We start from the raw sequence: 21,737 nt of genomic DNA on the forward strand, positions 1-21,737 counted from the left end.
ATTTATTTTTTATTATTGTTTTTTTTTTTAAATGTATTGATTTTTATTTACATAAAATACGATTTGCAGTTACTGTGTGACTTAGCTATGCAATCAATAAATTTATACATAGGATAAACGAGGATTAAAAACCGCTTTCTATATTCAAACAGCGGTTCGTTTTGCTTTTCGACAAAATAACTATCTAATAGAGCCGAGATGGCCCACTGGTTAGAACGCGTGCATCTTAACCGATGATTTCGGGTTCAAACTCAGGCAAGCACCACTGAGTTTTCCTGTGCTTAATTTGTATTTACAATTCATCTCGTGCTCGGCGGTGAGGGAAACATCGTGATTAAATGGAGAGGAGGCCTTTGCTGTTGATGTTAATGATGATGATGAACTATCTAATTGACACTTTTTTTCCCCTCATATGTTGTGGGGGGGTACGTGGGGCTCGCCGTCGCTGAAGGCGCCGGAATACCCACTAAAAAACCAGCGGTACCCACTACATCTTTTGAGAGACGTCACGGGATCGCTTGCGCATACTACCGTGACGTCCTGACGGTAGGCCCAACTCTGTGGGCCTCCAATTCCTAGGGGGTTCTCGGGGTACAGAGACCCCCTATCCCCGGCGAGTCTTATGGCGGGAGGAGAAGGTGTCCATAACGAAGACGCCTTCTTCCTGGTCCTCTTCGGCGAAGCGGTTTGGCCGTACTGTTCTCCCGCTCACGCTCTGCGGCCTCCTTCTGTGTCATCACGTTTTCAATCTAATTGAAACTTACGTCGTTTCATTAAAACGTCAACATGACATATCTAGTATCTGTCATCTTTACAAATTTTCCTTTCTATCCGCTATCCGTTCCCTTCTGATCCGTAACGAAGCCAATGGAAGTAATAACACTTAGATAGATAATTATATTATTCGTAAGCAAAATGAATAGTTTCTTAAGTATGGCAACAAATTTTTACGTGTCACTCCGTTTCCAAATACACAACTAGCAGCTACCCCACGATATTCGAGGAACGTAAACTCGACCCCAACGACGAGGTCAGTATTATAATATATTTATATATAAAGACTCTCTTTAATTACCACCCGTCCGCGCTTACACATATGACGATGTAATAAATAAATTTCTTTGTCCAGATGTCGAGAGCATCCTAAGCCGGCTCACAGTAGGCTCCCAACATCCGGCAAAGTCTTCTACGACTCCGACTATGACCTACATAAGCATACAGTTCGAAAAAAATGCTAGCATCTCGAAAATAACCATTAAATGAACAATCCGTTCTCGAATAATTTGATCGGTCTCGTCTTTTATTACTAGTTTTACTGTTCAATGTTTTTCATAATACATTAAATTGCTAACAAACAAAAGCAGCTATAAATTGGCTATTAATAAAGTGTTGCCATCAAAGCGACATCAAAAATATTTACCCATTAACTATTTGAAAAAACTTCTACACCTTAAGTTTTAGTTTATTAGTATATAAAGTACGTTCGTACGTACGTACATATATTAGAGTAAGTGCTGAAGTTTAAACTCGCGTTTAATTAAACTCTAGTTCTCCGAATAAATTAGTCGTATTGGCCCAGTGGCTAAACAAGTGCATATTAAGTGTAGTTTGCGGGTTCAAGTCACAGGAAGCACCGTTGTCAAAGAAATGATGATGATGTCTTTCTGATTTTGGCTACAAAGGGCTAATCTCAGGGCCAGTCCATATAATACGCAGGACTTAAAATATTAGTGCACAAGTGTGTACGTAAACACAGGTGAACAAGGTAATTCGATCGAAAAGAGTTCAGGCACCGGACGAACGGCTTTAGGTGATTTCCGAGTGAAAATAGTGTATACACTTCCAACTCCAGACTTCGGACTGCTAATAAACGAGGCAGTTATGATGAAAGAAAACATTGTGGAAACACGCATGAATCAGACGAAATTCAGCCACATGATATCCACCAACCCGATGTAGAATAAGTTAACGTAATCTTCTCATCAAAAAAGGAGGTTTTTGATCAGCATTGGGAATAAAAATAAAATTATTTACTTGTATTTTTTTTTTTTTCAGTCTTTTTAATAATGGAAACCTCACGAGATAAGTTTGTCACACAAAGAAAAATTATATATACTCGGTACAATGAGCTGTTCGGAAACCTCGTTTAAAGTAAACTAAAATCTCTTGGGAATAAGCCGCCGGCAGCAAAAAGTACATCAGAAACAGTGTTCTTAATTTAATTTATTTAATATGATTAGTAATTTATTTCATATTTAATAATACGAAATAAATTCACAAATACCTACTTCATAAGTTATCATTTTAATTTAAAAATCATTTTTATTACTTGGAAAGTTAAACAATGATCGCACTTTTCAAAGTCTTGACTTAATTAACTCGGAACGGTCTTAAAGGTATGAAGTGGAAAAAGTTTTTATTACATTTTTTGTACGTCATTCTGCCATCTGAAGGCTGAATGTTTTATACCTGCGATTATATAAATGAGTAACGAGTAAAAAAAATACATGAAAGAAGGATTAACTGGGGATTTCTTTATTACATTTTTTTATGGTTTTATAGTTTTTATGAATGTTTCAGCTACTTAAATTATAATCTTTATATTAAGCAATCTATTTTATTAATTCAGTTATTACACATGTATTTATCTCTATCAAATCAAAGTTTTGTGTATTTGTAGACTTAGCCTTATGATAATTTCATTAGAAAATCTACTTGTCAAATATTCAGTATTTTTATTTTCATTTTTCAACAATGTTAGATTGATATGGTAAACTTAAGTTCTTTAGATTAAGCAGTATAAAAACCTTGAAATTACTAAGAATTTATTTTATCAAGCAATATGAAATTTTTTAAGAGAAAATTGAGATTAAATTCTTCTTAACTTTTAAAACTCTACACTGGCTACAGAGACTAATCACGTCTAAACTATTAATATATTCCAGTACAGATTTTGTAAGAATTTTTTTTGTAAATATTTCAATGTTTATGGAACTTTCCATCTTCTATGTAAAAATGTACAAATTATATAAAGTCTATGAATAAATAAGTAGGTTTTTTCTATACAGCTTTGAAAAACAGACGGACAAGATACATCAGGTTAAAAGCGTGCAAAGATCACCCGTCGATATCGCTCTTCCAGGCAAGCCTTTGTGACAGAAAACTTTGCATGAAAAAGGATAGCGCAAGTTCAGACAATACTAGTATATAAATAAATAGAGAATGACAAGACTGACTACAGATATATTAAGCATTATTCGTTTTTTTATTTTTTTTATTTACAACATCCATGGGCTCACAGGTGCCCGTGCCTTTTTTTACATTTTATTTTTATAAATTTTTAGCGTTATTTTATATTTTTACTGAACATTAGCAGATCTTCTCTGGACTTCGAGCTTGTCGTCTTCTTGGAAGACGTGGCCCAAACTGACACTTATGTTTTTTCAATTTAAAATAATATATAAATAATCCATTATAAATCTGTGCTCGATCAGACAGAGTACAGCTTCGGCGACTCTGATGTCGCGTTTACGTCTAGATGTCTTGACGCTGTGCTCTAGAATGGTCTCATAGCATCATTAGTTTCATTTAGTGGCTTACCCAGGCGGTTATTTATATTCTCCTACCAAGCAGTTCCCATAGTTTGAGCGGCATTGGTTATGTAAGAAATGGTTAATATTTCATGCGGCACTCATGTATATGAGCAGTGGTAACCAGATGCATGAAAAAACCATAAATAAGATAGAAATATGTAATGAATGCCGAATTTCAAAATTGACGAACTGCGATATAAACTTTCACCCCAAATTTTACCACCTTACGTGATTAATTATTAATAAAATCTCAAGCATCCGTCTACAACTCATTAACATAAGCTTAAATATAGATTTCCACCCTGAATGTGAATTTCTACCCTTAGGGGATGAATGTTGAGAAATCCTTTCTAAGTTCTTTCTAAATTCCATAAAGTGTTCCTGTGCAAAATTGTATACTGTTAGACCCACTGATTTTGGACGTGTAAATGTCAGTCAAGTAAGAGCCGAGATGGCCCAGTGGTTAGAACGCGTGCATCTTAACCGATGATTTTGGGTTCAAACCCAGGCAGGTACCACTGAATTTTCATGTGCTTAATTTGTGTTTATAATTCATCTCGTGCTCGGCGGTGAATGAAAACATCGTGAGGAAATCTGCATGTGTCTAATTTCAACGAAATTCTGCCACATGTGTATTCCACCAACCCGCATTGGAGCAGCGTGGTGGAATATGCACCAAACCTTCTCCTCAAAGGGAGAGGAGGCCTTTACATTTACAGGCTGCTTACGCTAATAATATGTCAATCACTCATTTTACAATTTCATTAAGTAGATTACACCTACGGTAATGCGAACAAGAAACAAAAGACAAGTAATGCCATCTGTTATCATATCCTGAAATCTAACAATTTATATATTGACTTTAGTTTGGAATTATAATAGAATATATTCAACAACCAAACAGGAATATTTAGGTTTGAAGAAAGTCCGCGTTTCCAAGGCTGCAAACTTCAACCACGCAAACATCATATTTTAGCTTTGCATGGTGAATATTTTGCTTGCTGTGTCAAGGTACTATAACGGGCGATGGTCATTTAGCGAAATTAAAAAAATAATAGTCGTATGAACCAATCCAGAACGAAAAGAGTGTTTTCTAATAAACTTTGATTAACACTCTCAGAAAATCTGTTAAAAAGCAACTAGATTAAAGTGGAACAAAGAATCAGGGTTACGTAATAAGGACACAGAAGGCTGACAAGCTCGGGAGTTCGTTATTCGATGTTTTACCGAATTCCAAATGTTCCAAATAAAAGCATAAAATCCGGCAGCCAGCAGGTGCAGTATTTACGATCTAGCAATACGAGTGTCATATTGTTCGTTACCATTGAAATATTTTTGTAAATAGAGACCCTTGTCAGCTCATTGGTTTGGATACGTGAAGCTCAACTGACGGTAGCGGGTTCAAAAAAATTTCGGCTAAGTCCCAATGATCCCAATGTTTTCATGTAATTGATTAAATAAATTGTGTATATCTTTTTTTTAAATATAATGCTTTATATTCGAAGAGAGTCATTTTTGTGATTGAAGTCGAACAAGTAGGAATCTGTTTATATTGCATATGAATATCATATATTAATTAAAAAAAAACACTTTATTTTTAAATTAAGATGCTGCCTGCTTAAAACATGCAGGCAAACTAAAACAAATATGTACGAACATATGAATGGTTTTCTAAATTATTATTAAATGTAAAATCATACTTTTATCCCAAGTGACTCATACTGAGCTGGCACAACATTTTCTTAAAGATTTATTCAAACAACTGTACCTAAATAATAAAATAAAACACAACTGGAAAACTAATTTAAGCTTAGAGTTGTATTCGAATTTGTAAGACTAACTTTAATAAATGATTACATAAACGAAAATTAAAGTTTCTCTTCTTAAAAATACTTTGTAAGACAGACATCGCCCCAAAACCGGTAGGTGCAACAAGATGAAATTTTGGACAGGAATTATTAAAGGAAGGACGATGGGTGCTAAATAAGATTTTTCTTATACTGATCTGCAATGTTAGTATTTTGGAAAACAGTATTCTTACTTATATTAATGTCTAATCGAATAGCTTTTTTTGAATTAATTATCTGAGGATAATATAAGATATTCGCCCCTTACGTGGGTAAAATTCGTGATGAAAGTTTGTATGGAAGATCGGCATTTTTAATGTTACAAATATGTAAATTGGTTCCCCCGGTATATCCCATTTGATACAAGGATAGTAATACGGTATGTTACCAAATATTTGTAAACTTTACCACTTAAAAAAAAAGTCAGCTGAGCAGAATTTGACTTTATACAAGTGTATTGTGTTGCTATTTAACATATTGTTGTACAACAGCCTACATTAAAACTCATAAAGGTATTCGTATCATTGATCGGAGTCGCGTCTCTCTGTTTGTTTGAACCAGATAAACAAAAACATCCAAGCAGATTTTCATATGGTTTTCGTGTAAATTGGTTGAAATATGACAAAGACCGTTGTAGATGTCGGATGACGGAGGTGTGATTTACTCTGATCTGAGTAAACCAATATATTTATATTTTTTACAATATGAATGGTTCGAGCTGACTTATTTTGAGCTGATTTTGTATAATAAATAAAAAAGTAAGTCCAAAATATGACTTTCATAGTCAAAATATTTATTAAATATTAAATTACACTTACTTATTGATTGTTTAAAATCTACCACCGGTTCAAAAATAAACACCTTGGACTTAAGAAGGACCAGCATCTCAGCGAGTTTTTTTATTATAGTCTCATGTTTAACAATTATGTTTTTCTTAACAATAACATTTTATTTTATATTCGAAATAGCCTGGGGTGCGTTCGTGTAATAAAGTAGGATATCAATAAAAGATACTTTGTACAAAATATATTTATTTTGTTAACATTTCCAGTCATCAAAATAAACAACTAACATAATTGCTTTTTACAAAACACTTTTGCTTCACTAATGCAATTACTTAAATATTACATTACAATTATTACGTTAAAGAAATGTGCGTTTTTTTTTTTTAATAATTCAACAACATTTTAAGGTGTGTTTCCACTAAAGTAGTATAGTTGACAATTAATTTACTGTTCACAATACTTCTGAAAGTCATTGAATAATTTCCGTATTTATTTGCTTACAACAGCTATTTAACACATCCATATTCTTATTAATTTAAGATCCTTGTATTATCAAAACGAGTGAATGTTTTAAATTAAGATTTACAACGACAGAAAGTAATGCAACTTGCGTATTCCTTTGATAGTTGCCGCTTAAAAGGAACACTAAATTATTTATAAAAGTGCGTATATATTTTTGTAGCTTATAGTAATTAAATAAACTTTATCATCACGCGTCGTGTTGGCAATTTTAATTCTAGAAACTCATTACTAATACAAATCTAAACTAATAATTGTGACGTATTCGTTGGTTGAATTGTAAAATAATTTAATTCGTTATTCGTCTCATCAGATTCGCTTTCATTTTAAAAATTATGTGATAAAATGTGTTGACAATATGTCTGATTAAAGTCTAGGTAGACATTGGTAGATGTTAGTGGCGCCAGCTAGCAAGTTATAAATTACATTTAGTATAAATTTTGCTTTAACAATGTGAATTCTCTTCTTCACTTATGATGCAAGATTTGCGCTTAATCGCAGAGGTATTGTAATGAGTAATTCATTAAAACAAAGTATTTCTAGTATTCTAAAAAAATATGTCAGAATGTTTTTTTTTTTTTAATTTAACTTTTTTATAAGCACGGTATTCATTCAAAAACGAATGATTTTAATTTTTAATAAAAAATCCACGCGGTCATGATTTGTTTTTTTTTTATTTTGTTTTATGTATAGTTATTTATTTCTTTCCTCCAATATTGTTTTTCCATACAAAGATAAAAAAAATAATGATTTTAAAAAATATATGTAAAAAAAATACATCGCAACAATTATTTTTAATTTAAATACGTAAGAACGTAGAAATGTTTGTCACCACTAACGCCTATTCACATCCGCCTATCTACAACTAAATATTATCTGTGGTTTTATTAGTTTTCTAATTATTGTAATTTAAAACAATATTTATTACGGATTGAGCAGCCGAGCTGGAAATGAGGAAATATGTATGAGAATAAATTATTTTCATTAATAAACTGCTTTTTTGTAGCAAATACCACCTTACAAAAACAATAGGGGTATTATCATATGATATTTGGAAATACACGTAATTTCAGCAGACATAGTCAGACGAAATTCGCTTAATTTTGTTAATTCTGTTTTAAAAATGGTACGACTGCTTGTGAAGTCAAAAATAAATGCATATTATTTTTAAAAAACTTTCGTTTAAAGTATTAAACATATAACATGTAATATTTGATACGAATAGTAATTCGTGTCAAATATTACAGCTGAATTTTAAAACAGTTCTATTTTATTGCCAGAGCTGAAGTTATCTTTTTAGTTATAGATTAAATAAAAACTAGTACATAATCATATTCGACCGATTCTTATAGTTTTTGGATGTCATTTAAAGTAACATTTTTATAATCATAGCGTAATTCGGTTATTGTGAAAAATATTATACGGAATCGGTTCTTCTATTTGGCTAACTGTAAGAAAATTTTCTTATGATACACAATCGTTATTCGAATTGAAAATTTCTTTGATATTTTCCGTACAATTATATAAATAAAGAAAATAATTATCTTGTTAATTGTCTTGTTTAATATTTTCTAACAAATATTTACTATGAATGAAATCGTAAGGAATTTTGTCAGAAATCCTATAAAGAAATGTATCGTATCCTAATAAATATTTATTTATGAGAGCGATATTGGTATTTCATCAAATAACAAAGAAAAAGGGCAAACAATTTCGTTATTTTAGACGAAAATATAATAAAAAGACACAACAAAATAAATTAACTGTATGCTAACACAAAAAAATGTATTATATAATGTTCAATAAGATTGAAGATTCTCGACTCGGAGACTACAAGGAAAGATTACTTCAGCTTTAAGATATTGTTTAACACAAAAACTATTTGAACGTTGTCTCTTCCAGTAGGTATCAGAAGGTATTAATGCATTGTGATGATTATTTCGTCATTTCCAGCTCGGTTCTCATATATATATATATATATGTATGTAATAAATATATATTTAATAGTGCAAAAAATTAAAATACTTATATTGATATTAAAAAATATTGCAATTTCAGTGGTTTCCAAATGTTTGGCAAAAAATATACGACAAACGATAGTTTTATAAAATACGTTCATTTTACAAACACTTACCTTCCATTCGAAAATGTCTTATATTAATAAACATGATTAATAAATCATAATGATATTTGATTAAATGAGAATTTGTCAGTTATATATCAAATTGATCACTCAATTTATATAAATGATAGTTAATACAAATTATGATACGATATTGCCAAAATATTGGCAAATTGGTTGTTTAATAATAATTTGTCATTTATTTTTCAACAAAATTTAGTAAACAACTAATCTAATCATCAAGCCCTTATAATATAAGAAAAATATGATACTAAAATTAAACTAGATAAAGTTTTAACAGTACGTGTAACGGCAGTGGTAAATGATGAGAATGTCATATTTGATGCTACTTAATTAGATATCGTACGTCTAGGAATATTTACACCGTATCTATATTTTTTATGTCCTCCGATATACCAACAATTTGATTTATAAAAGAATAAAATATTATCAAGACGAAAGTTTCTTCACTAGTAACTCAAACTTTTACAATTTGAAGTCGGAACCGTTCCACCCGTAACTTTCAGCTTACTTTGAAGTGAACAAGTTCACCTGCTTTTTATTGTGCAACTTTGCAAAACCTCATGACTGCACCTCCGGTTATTACATTGAGGTGTCATAAACTTTTTTAGTTTCAAAAGTAAGTCCGTTTAATTCTTTTTTGTTCTAATAAGAGTTGATGTGATATTTTCTTGATGATACTAAATTTTTAATGTTTTTTTTTCTCAATTTACTTCACGTACATTATAAAGCACACTAGCTGAAAGTGACTTCTGAATTATTTAAGAATATTTAGTATTTAATTTGTCGCGTTCTTCAATCAAAATAATTGGATATCAAATTGATAACTGACGAGGGACTATGAATTACACCTACCTTAAACATATTCGATAATTACTTAAAAACTACGACTATTATCACCGTGTACTAACCTATGATCATTCATTCGAAGCATTCTTTAAATATAGGGATTAAGGATAACTATATAAGAATATATACATTCATAATATATACAGATAAGCGAGCGCCTTGAACCATCATCCTCACAGTTAATAAACGTAGAAAATCTAATGACCTGGATACAGAGAACAGTTAGTATTTTGAGTTTTACTAATTTTTAATATGCTTATTATAATTTGGTAGTAGTAACATTCAATTTCATTAGGATTATTTGAAAAATGAGTGAGATTCACAAAAACAGTTTTAAATATAGTAATAATGCTTAGATATAATTAGTACGGAAAGTATTATTAAGCAAAATAGATTTACATTAAAAAATTGGAAATTTTAGGTGTTATTTCAATGTTCTGAGACTTTCTTGATATCATTATTTTTTTTAAATCAACATTAAAAGGTCCTGGCGCTCAATAAAGTGTCTGTCAATGTAGACTCCAGTCTAAATGTAGATCTCTAGACGAAGACCTCGAATGAAGAGTCGGCGGTGCATGTGGCGCACCGCGTGCCGCGTGTCAGTAATCCAATGACTCCTCATCTGGAGATCGTTTGCGGCAACATAAGCGCCAAGCGGCACCTAATGCACACACTCCAATTGCGATCGCCAGTCCAGCTCCTAATGCTGGCGCTAACCAGTCCCCACCTCCTGCACTTCTTGCCCCTGCACAAAGCTCTGGTGCTTCATCATGTATTTGTCCCAATGGAATTCCACTCAGTGCATCTAAGTACCCAAGACGACGTAAACTATGTTCAGAATAAGCTTCTCTAGCTCGTTTTTCTTCAGCTGTCCAAAACTTTCTTTCTCCAGAAGTAACATTAGGACAGTTAATAACACCGTTACATATGAGCCTCGCTGGAATGCAAAGTGCTTCTTCACCTGGGCAAATAAAATCGCAACCGTGTCCTGAATCAGAAATAGTAGAGCCGCCTTCCGTTAAACGTGAAGTCATCAATGTTCCATCAGAATTTTTGGGTAAGTGGAATAGACCAGTCCATGCGATTTTGAAAGACGCACGAGCAGGTGAAGCACTACCGATAAATACTATTCTTATTGATCTAGTCTTTTCTTTTTCCATAACTAGAGGATCATCTAAAGATTCAAAGCCAAGTTCAACCGCTGATAACGGCGGCAGCTCACGAGCAAAAGAAACATTTTCACCACAAACCGACAAGTATGGTTCTATTCGACCAGGTAGGTAAATTTGAATATTACCATCATCGCAATGCCGTGAAGCAAACTTAATACTATCAAAATGGAGCCAAATATCTCTTTTTTCTTCTATTTCTAAGTCCCAAATACATTGTATTCTTTTCGGAGGTTCAGTGTAACCTAAGGCTTCCAAGTGCGGGTAAACTATTTCTCCTTCTAAAGCTGCAGCCAATACCGGTGGTCCGCAGAGTGGGCCATGAACGAACTCGTACCTAGCTTCAAATAGTGGTGAAGGATTTTTAAAATAGGAAGCAGCTGCGTGTGCGTTATCAACGATAAGCTGTAAATTCAACGTTTCGCCTGATGAAACCACTCTATATGGTCTTGCTCGAGAGACAGTATTAGAATGCTTGGCACAGAGACAAGAGCCAAGGGATCTTTGTACTGCTAAATGTAATGGTAAAGGTGTAGTTGTGATACCCATAGTTGTATTCATTGTTTTGCCACCAGGAAATGGTTCCCAGATAATCAATTTATCAGCTCTATCTTCGTAGCAATTTTGACAGGATACAGGTGTATACGGATGTTCCTGAAAATAAAAAACGTTTTAATGCCCAAAGTACAACACACAGCATTGTAACTGGTTGATAATCTTAATTGTTGCTGAATCAATCCCCACTTAAGAAAAGTTTATTTTATATTGGGACTCTATTCAATAACTGTTTCTTTAAAGTTCGTTGCGTGTCTCTAGCTGCGTAAATATTACCATTTATAATGCGCGAAACCGACTAAGTTAAGGCTATAACAATCTACTATTTTACTGGAGGTAGAGTTTATGGGCAATTTAACGGAACATTGGGTTTTGCATTTAACGTTTAAAGTACGCAGACAAAATGCAGCTATAACTTTTTATTTCGTTTTGCATATTAAATAGTTCCCTGTGGTCCCTTAAAGCGCTCATATTTCCAACAACAACAGAATACTAAATGGAAATTGTTACCTGAGGTGTTATATGAAATTGAAATTAGATTTTGTATTTCTACTTTAGTTACTATTTATTTTCAAAAGTATTATACCTAACTATAATAATAATATATAATGATAGAAGTTATTACCTTGAAGTTGACACTCAATATGGTTAATATGACTCTAGCATAAATCCTCTTATCCGTAACGAATCTGTACAAACAGTGGACATCTTCACCGGGAGGAGCCTGTTTATATACGAGAGTGTTCAAAGGAGATCTTAGTCTACCAGCTCTCTGCTTCCACGAAGCTATCACTTCATCACAAGCTGTCCCTGGCACCGGTTCTCCGAATCTTGTGTTGTTGAAAAAGTCATAATGGGCCCAATAGTAGAGAGATGAACTGGAATTATTACTGAATGTTAAAATGTCGATCTATGCTTTACTTTTTATTATGTTTGAAATGGAAATAAATAAACGATAAGCTAATTTTAACGTTACTATGAAATTATGTTTAAAAATAAATATAGTCGAGATAAACAGAAAATACGGTATTCAATATTCTATCAGCTAACGTACGTATGAAACGTTATTTCTCAATCTAAATGTACCTGACCTAATTCTCTAGTAATACCAGCATTTGCGAATAATATACCTCTATTGATTCGCACCCTTTTCATCTGTTTCTCAAATCAATGTGAAATTCTCCACTAATAACGTTACAACCGAAATTGTGTTATCGAGTTCTATTATTGTATTGGCCTTTGTTGCCTTCTCGACTTGGCTTCTAAGGTTTTCCTTAATATAGCTTTACGAATATTATAACTGACACGCGATGCCGAACACGTGAATGTGGCAGCTCCATTATGGAAACTATTAACCAAGTAAATACAGTCGATGTTGAATGATGTGACATTATTGTTTATGATTACATTTAAATAGCATTGCTTGGTTTTATTTTAATGGAAAAGCTATTAGATCTTTGGAAAACTTGCGTTATTCGGAATTTTTTATTGTGGTGCAATTAAATTGTTTGTAGAGTAAACTCACTAGTGATTGGCTACTTAAGTCACCTGCATAATTTTTTAAACAATGTTTTCTGTTATATTATAGCACTGGCATAGTTCTTTATATCTATGGATAATTGATATTCTCTTCTTTATGTAATGGGCGTTGATGTTGCAATAAAATAATATTTTAATAAAAAGAAAAATATACGCTTTTAGCATGTATCTGGCCGTCAGCAGTAATGGCAATCAATGTACTTTTAACTGGCATATGGGATGACAATTACTTTGGAATGCTAGAAGTCTAAAATAATAACAAGAATGTAAGTATATACTTATATGTAAACAAAAATCATTAAAAAATACATAGAAAGTTTTTAAAACGTCTGCATTAGCAATATTTATACAAATTTCTGGTTCAAATAAATAATAAATTCTGGTATTCATTAATCAGATCTTCTATCGTATGATCATAGAAAAAGTTTTGTTTTATTTCATAATGATATTGTTACAGTATTTATTTCTATGATAAAATTACAAAGACAGTGACAGAGCAGCATAAAACCACACAATTTCCACGCGTGTGTGTTGTAACCGAATATCTTGTTTTAACCGCATCTTTCAATACCATCTTAATTAAGCCCCATAATGAGTCATATAGCTATATATAATCAAGAGAACAGGAAAAGCATTTTCTAGGCTAGTTTTCGGCACGCAAATATGGCATATTTATCTAGTGCTATAAAACACAGGGCTGACCCAAAATTCATGACATGAAGTGATAATATATTTAAAATTAATATTCATACACTTACCCACTATAACTTCCAGTCTTACTTTCAAATCTAACAAACATCGCATTTCCAGTAGACACAAAGTCGTGCTTCTCCATTGGCCTGCTAAAAGTGTCGCAGAAGGTCTTGATTATCTTTGCGTCATCAGGTCTTGGCGCATCGTATAGCGTAAGTGATTCTCCACAGTCACCTGTCCATGGTGATATTGGCGATTCTATCCGGTTAATTCGAAAGCTGCGAGAAATTTAAGAGGAAATCATTATGTATTTCGTATGATAAGACAATGATTCCTTATTTTATTATACGAAATGTTTGATATGATAGTGACAATGTCTGATTTAATTATTACCTTGGAAAGTACAGTCTCACAACTTGTCCAGGGAAACCTTGCATCAGATAAGTACATGATGTGTGTGGTGGGTACCAATGCGCAACAGAAAGAAATATCCCTTCCGTATCACCGGACTTTTTCAACGACTCTGCTGTCAGTAGCCAGTCGCAGTTTCCAATTTTGGATCCTGGAGCTTCTACATGACCAGGCCAGTTTCCAACGTTGAAATGGAATCCAGTGTTTAGTAGTGGTCCTGATTGAAAAATTGAATATATTTAGGATATAAAACTGTATAAAATAACCAGATAAAGCAGTATTAACAATGAGATAATCAAATTGCCATATTTGAAAGTACTTGTGACAATATTACAAGTTACAGTAATAGTAAAACTTTTGACGATATGGTAACAAATTATTCAATATTCTGTCATGTATTCTACGATACCATGTTAAAATTTTCAAATGATTATCATGAAAACGATAACTATTACGTACATCGTTCATGTTCAAACTTTAAAATCGACAGCAATCTGTCATAATAGCTAGGAAATTGCTAAATTAACTTGTTCATTCAGTTCATACCCGCAGGTGAGCTGACGAACTCAACAAACAGGTCCTGGGACGTGCCGATAATGGAGTAGGGAAACTTTCCCATGCCGCAGAAAGTTCCGATCACGGATGCCGATTCATCTTTACCATCGTATATCCTGATGTAGTCGTAAGGACAATTTTCAGAACCTAAAACAAAAAAAAAACACTCGATTACCAAAAAAGTAATTAAGAGTAAAAGACAAGTTCACAAAGTACAACAGTTTTAATAAATTCACTTCATATTTTATTTCTATTGAAAAAAAAATGGTATTTAATTCTATGTACATAGTATATATTCAAAAGTAAACTGTTAGATCATGCTATTGAAAATATAATAAAAAAAAATCGTAGTGGAGATTCGAATAACTCTAAAAACATACTAAACCAATTTACTACCTTATATCAGAAGGTGCAGTGCATTTTGGAGAAGGTTTTATTAATATGGCTGACGTTTGATTAAAATTTTATTTGTGATATATAAAATTGAATTATCTAACGGAAGTTTAAAATATAGTATATAAAACTATCTCGGACTATTCTTAAGTTGCTTTTTGAACTATTGAATAAGTTTCAATGTGTTTGCTTACGACTTCAATATATTACATCCAAATAGACATACTTACACATAATATGAAAACTTTTTTAATAAGAAATAATATAAAAATTAATCAAACAAGATCTCCTATGGTTCCTAGAAGGAGTTTATTAAAAATTATAATATGAGAATATTATATTCGCTTAGGTTCCTTAGGAAAACCTAGTTACCAGAAAATTTTCAGTCGTTATTTTGGGTAAGGTGAGCTTGTAGTTTATAACGATCATAAATAACGGACATCCAATAATGGACGTTAAATCTCTGACGTTTTTCCAAAACTTCTAACCAATATTACATTCTTGGCAACTGTCAAAACTTTTTGTACCCTCGTTACATTGTTAGAGTATGCAAGGAAGATATAACTACGTGTATTAACATTTTGTTCGAAATCTTGTTTAAATAAGGAACTCGTGATTACATTTTTTGTAGTTTACTTCAGTTTCCATCCAGTATTTTACCAATCTAAAATTATACGCACACTAATTTTATTATACTAGCATTATTTAAGTCCAAATTTATATTTATTTCAACAAATATTTTATTCTAAGCTTTTAGATACGTAATATTGAGAGAAGGTTTATTTTGGATAATCTTTAAGTGAATTACTTCATCGTATGTAAACAAATCGCAGATGTTTCTAACTTTTGTATTGTTTTATGAATGTAGTTTTGTTTGTGAGTGAAGTTTGCGTTGTGAAAGTGCAGTACTTATTTGCTACAATATGTTGACTCCTCTTTGTATTGCAAACAATATCATCGTATCCTTTATTTATAAGGCCATTGTGGTCAAACTTGACACAAACTTAGTATTATTTTTATATAACTTTCTGTGACTTTTATGGAACATTTTGTCTTGTGAAAAATATAGCTATCATATATGGTTATAGGTAAACTGTGTGCTTTAAATTTCGGAAGCGAAAGAGATGATGATGATATATAAATTAATGGGATATTTACTCAAAACCGTAGTTCATTGAAATCAATCTTTGACATGGTATTATTTTTGTCATTAAATTAAAAAAACAATTTAATTTTATTTAAAAGTAGTAATATAAAACGTGTTTTTCTTCACTGCCAGACTACGAGCTGTATTTTAACTCGAAATCATCGATTAGGATTAACGTGTTCTAACAAATGGCTTATCACAGACATCTCTAAAGACTATATAATATTGTTAGGCAAACAATACATTTTAAAACTGTAGTTAAATCTCGCATACGTTCAACAGTAGTAGTAAATAATGTCCATATATAATTACGTTCTTTTATTTACTCTATTATTATTATTAGTCTGAATATTTCTTATTCGTTTTCAAACGTCTGGACTCATTCAAATTAATTTTATATCACTTATTTATTTATCGTTGTTTAAATTGTTCTAATTAAAAGAACATATGTGAAATGAATCGATGATAGAAATTCTTTTTTGTCATTATGGGCTACCATTATTTCTATAAAAACAGCATGATAACAATCGTACTCTTAAGGTTTTCATAGTAATATTAAAAGAGGAGAGTTTTGTTTTTTTTGTTGTTTTCTAAATTCACGCCAACACTACTAATTTTATTGATATGAAACTTTTATATGACTTAGACATTAGTTACATATCAGACGTATGCTTTATCAGACGTAGTGCGTTAATATGTGTCATAATATTTGAATTATAGCTTAATATGCTGACGTAGAGGAAACGAAGATTGTACACAATTTATTTGTTATGATAAATTTGTATACTCAAGGGTCTAAAGGAAAGTCAGCAACAGAATATATCTGTCATTCAAAATCTCTCAGCGACCATTTTTTTAATGTGAGTAAAATGAAACCACACGTTTGTTGCATAAACTGTTACAAAGTCATTGAAAAAAAAAAACAAAATAAGGTTAAAATCTTTATCAAAATTATACATTTAAATTTTAAATGTTTTTCATAAACAAAATAGTACTAATATTTACACTACGTTACGAATAAGTAATTTTACAAATATTATGAGATATTTCGACTTGGTGGTAGGGCTTTGTGCATGTCATCGGGCAGGTACCACGCACTCATCGTATATTCTACAGGCAAACATCCAGCCAAAGCCAGTGAACAGGCACAAGGGACATAACATCTCAGCTCCCAAGGTCTGTAGAGCAATGGCGATGTTAGGTATGGTTAGTCTTTTTCCGGCTCCAACCTCTTTGGGAAGTGGTGACCACTTACTATAGCGTGCTATTTGTCAATTTTTTTTTTTAAAACAAATAAAGCAAGAAGTGTCTTACAGCACAGCACACTACGAGCGAATTGTTCCAATTTAAAAAATAGCACGAGACAAAATCCCGGTAAAATTATATTAACCGTGCGAAGCAGGGCGGTAGCTAAACATTCATAAACTCACTAACAAGAGGTTACACTTTTTCTGGGTTCCCGTTGTAAAATCATATACATTCCCATAAAAGAGTATCTTACTGTATGCAGTCGACTAACAGGGGTAATAAGTTTGTGTTTGTTCTTTGTATCACGTATGTACATGTGTGTGTAAATTTGCTTGAATACCTCATTAGTAAAAGTCCTTTATACTATTTAATTTACTTATTTGTTTTACATTTACTTTGTGTACATTAATATACAATGTTGTTGTACCAATTATTTTATACGCATTGATGTTTCAAAGCCATAATTATTCTGAATATGTTTGTATAATTATACAGATGCTCTAGCCTCACCTGATGTGATTGGTCGCATGGGGCACGTCATAATATTCTCGCAGCGTTGCCCGTCTATGTTGAACTCCTCATTCTCTATGTACAGCTTTATATAGGGCAGCCTCGTGTTTAAGTGATACCTAGGGAACAAACATTATATAATTTGAGGTTATGTTTATGTACAATAAATAACATGATTACAAGCCGTACTACAAATTGCGCACCACTCATAATTTTATATTGACTTTGCCATAAAGTTGTTTGAAAGAGATCGTTTCTTAGCTTTCCTTATTGTGTATCTTAAATAGTTTTATGTTATTCATGTCGTAAAATTTATATACTTGTGGTGGTATTATTAATATAATTAATCAGTTATTTATTGACATTTTATAATACGTCATTATTATCTGAAGCATAAAAATTATAATCTTAAGAAAAACGTTGAAATTTTTCGTCGATAAGTTTTTTTTTTATAAAAATATGAACGACGTAAAACAACTCGCTATAATTGCGGGACTGAATGCTACAATTATTTACAGAACGTACACTCTTATAAGTAACTTTCTTAAAATTATACCTGCAATGTAAATTTCTCGGGTACACGCCTGGATAAGCAGCCGACTGCACGTAGCAAGTCTGCAACCTGCAGTCTCGAAAAACTCGCTCGCAATACGACCTATAAAAAGTTATGATGAACAGTTCCCTCATAATGAATCCCACTTCACTGTTCAACTTTTATAACAACCATATATTGTTAAAATGAAATTTGTTTGACAAATAAAAATGTTTTGTTAATTTAATTACGTAGTTCGTATAACGTAACCAAATCTGAGAGACGATTCAATATTGCTGGTGATAGAAAAATTATATACATTTTTTTTTTTATATTGTAATTCGGGTCAGGTCAAAGACAATTATTTTCCTTATTAAATTAATCTCATTTTTATCCCGGAAGCATGTTAAGCCATTGTGGTCATAATTATGAGAGTGTTTTAATAAATATAACAATTTTGCTTACGCTTAATTTTAGGACGAGAATTTATATTAATTCATTCTTTTTTCATTACAATATTTCCTAAGTAATTTTTTTTAATTAACTTAATGGGAAAGAATGAATGAATTAATTAATGTTGGTATGCTTGTTAGAATAATCATTAATACAATTTTACTGATAAACTTTTTTAACTCGCCGCTAGATAGCGTTGCAAAAGCTTTACCATTAAATCGGTCACCATGACATTTGAGCACATGGAATCTTTTAGCGCTAGTATTGGATAATATGTTTTTTTTTTTTTTGAAAATAGTCCGAAATTCCTTACGTCGTCAATGTGTTACACTGACCTTGACCATTGGCCTTGAGAATTTAGGTGATAACACAAAATACTAAAAATTGCTGTTTGTCCCTACATGTGATGAGGTACCTTCGGCTGAAAGAAACCCCGTATAACCAAGTGATTAAGTTCAGAAGCAACATATGCCTAGCTAGCTAGTAGGTACTAAGTGTATACTGATGTACATAAAATTTATTGGAACGATGAGCTTTTGGCATACAGTAGAGTGAAAGGTCAGATACCGCCGCGTAAGAAAAAAGCTTACCTCTCTTGTTTCGTTTCCTTTCTGTTTCTACCTATTCTGTATGGTTTTATTTAAACTTATTTTTTGTTATAGTTTTATTTATACAAGGGATTTGTACTACCTATTTTATTTCTTATCATTTCATTATTCTCAAATATTGTTGAATATTCGTACACAATATATAGGGAAAGCCACTTTGTTCCAACAAGATACCACGACAGCTCACTTTTTAGGGTTCCGTAGCCAAAAGGCAAAAAACGGAACCCTTATAGATTCGTCATGTCCGTCCGTATGTTACAGCCACTTTTTCCGAAACTATAAGAATTATACTGTATTCTGTAAACCGCATTAAGATTTTCACACAAAAATAGAAAAAAGCAGTAAATTTCAGTGGTTACCATACCTAGTAATAAAATAAAAAACAAAAAAAAAATCTCAAACCCATACGTGTGGGTATCTGTGGATAGGTCTTCTAAAAGGTTATTGAGGTTTCTAATATCATTTTTATTAATATTGATGATAATTTTGTTTGAAACAATTTATAAATGCACATTGAGTCGTGACATAAATCAGCACTTCAATATAATTGGCTCGAATTGGCACAGGCTGACACTTTGCGATTTATTTTACCATAACCCCGATACATTCGCGCAATCACACGTCAATAGCAGCAGTCGAGAGTAAAATATAACAGAATAGATGCCATTATAAACAGAAATAAATGGAAAATAAAACCTAGCCGTCTGATGGATGGCTCGAATTTGCAACATTGTTCTCTGGCGCTGCTAAGTCTAGACAACATAAATAGTTCTGTAGTTATTTGTATAACTGTCAATATTGCTTTACCTTATTGGTACTTTTTTTAATGTATAATCTATACTGTAATCACACCTGATGGAAAGTTATGATATAGCCTAAGATCGCGCTTGCCTAGCAGATGCCTATTCACTTGAAGGTAACTATATTGTAGGTGGTGGCAAAAACGAAACTATTATTGGTGTAATAATAGGCAAAGATATCTCAGGATATTTTCTCTGTGGGCCGGTTTATTTTCTTTGTATTGATGAAATTAAAAAAGTTGATAGCAAATTCGTAAGTTTCTCTCAAATTTCTAAGAATTATTTTAGTCGAATTTCATTGTGTGAACACTTGTATGCATACATTAGTATTGATACTAGTGACCCACTTCGTACGAGTGCAATTTATTTATAAAAAAAGATCAAAGTTAGATCATTGCAGCCAGTTATCTGTACGTCCATTTATTGATTACCAGTGAATGATTTTTGGTTGCACATAATTGGGAATCGGCGATATAGTCTAGATATTCTGTTTCATTCAGACTTGTGAGACAAAAATTGTAATAGATTGACTGAAATTAATGATACAATTTATACCCAATAGCACTCAGGAATAAAACAGTTTTCTACCAACATTTTTAGAATTTAATCATAAGTTCTGCAGATTATCAAACAAATCAAAACTCTTTTTAGTATTAAATAAATAAATAAAGATTCGTCTGAGATTAAATAGGACTAGGACACCGTGTGAGTGATAATCTTTACAGTTGGCATATATTGTAATATAAATTGGGAAAGGTTTTATATAAAACACTTTGTTGTAATTCGCCGCTATATGGTCTCGCGCGTCAACTTCTCGACCGGTCAACTCATTGCCACGTCAATTGGTATAAATGAGCTTACACAGGCAGGACAACGTCGGACGAGTGCTGGTATATTATTAAAACAGTGTTTGGTTTTATTCTTGTGTTCATTTGATTGAGGTGACAGTTACGTATAAGACATAATTACGTCAGACTTTAATAATGGTAGTTACTCTTTCTGACTTAACACAGGAATAATAATATTTATCCTGCAAGCTTTTTATTAATGTTACCTTATAAAGTATACGTAGTATATATTTAACTTCTGGGCTACGTCTTCCCGAACACCGAGCACGATAATATGAATAATAAATACAAATGAAGCATATGAAATCTCAGTGATCCTTGCCTCGATTTGAACCTGACTGATTTTTTCTCTATTGATGCTTGTATAGATTTAAAAATTCTAATCACTGATTGGTTGATCGAGTATGTTAATATGGGAGATTTGAAAAGAATCGTATTTTTATTTGTAATTTGTTTTAATGAGGAGGAAATCAAATTAAAATCCACAGCCTTAACAACAGCTAAAAAATTGGTCGAAATTCTTCCGAAAATTTTGGCATT

The 21,737-nt window shown here is 32.1% G+C and overlaps 1 protein-coding gene across 1 annotated transcript in view; it reads right to left on the reverse strand.

Annotated features, from left to right (window-relative positions):
- Positions 1-10,106: 10,106 nt before the first annotated feature.
- LOC125066023 overlaps positions 10,107-21,737 on the reverse strand; it is a 106,497-nt gene continuing 94,866 nt past the window's right edge. Inside the window, exons 6-12 of the mRNA XM_047673902.1 lie at positions 18,513-18,611; positions 17,957-18,075; positions 14,650-14,805; positions 14,086-14,320; positions 13,758-13,970; positions 12,086-12,338; positions 10,107-11,559 (exon numbers count right to left, since the gene is read on the reverse strand). Coding sequence (XP_047529858.1) covers positions 10,336-11,559; positions 12,086-12,338; positions 13,758-13,970; positions 14,086-14,320; positions 14,650-14,805; positions 17,957-18,075; positions 18,513-18,611 — 2,299 coding nt within the window. The 3' untranslated portion in view covers positions 10,107-10,335. The remainder of the gene's footprint in view (positions 11,560-12,085; positions 12,339-13,757; positions 13,971-14,085; positions 14,321-14,649; positions 14,806-17,956; positions 18,076-18,512; positions 18,612-21,737) is intronic.

This window comes from Vanessa atalanta, chromosome 8, assembly GCF_905147765.1.
Source record: "Vanessa atalanta chromosome 8, ilVanAtal1.2, whole genome shotgun sequence".
In the NCBI taxonomy this organism is placed as follows: Eukaryota; Metazoa; Arthropoda; class Insecta; order Lepidoptera; family Nymphalidae; genus Vanessa; species Vanessa atalanta.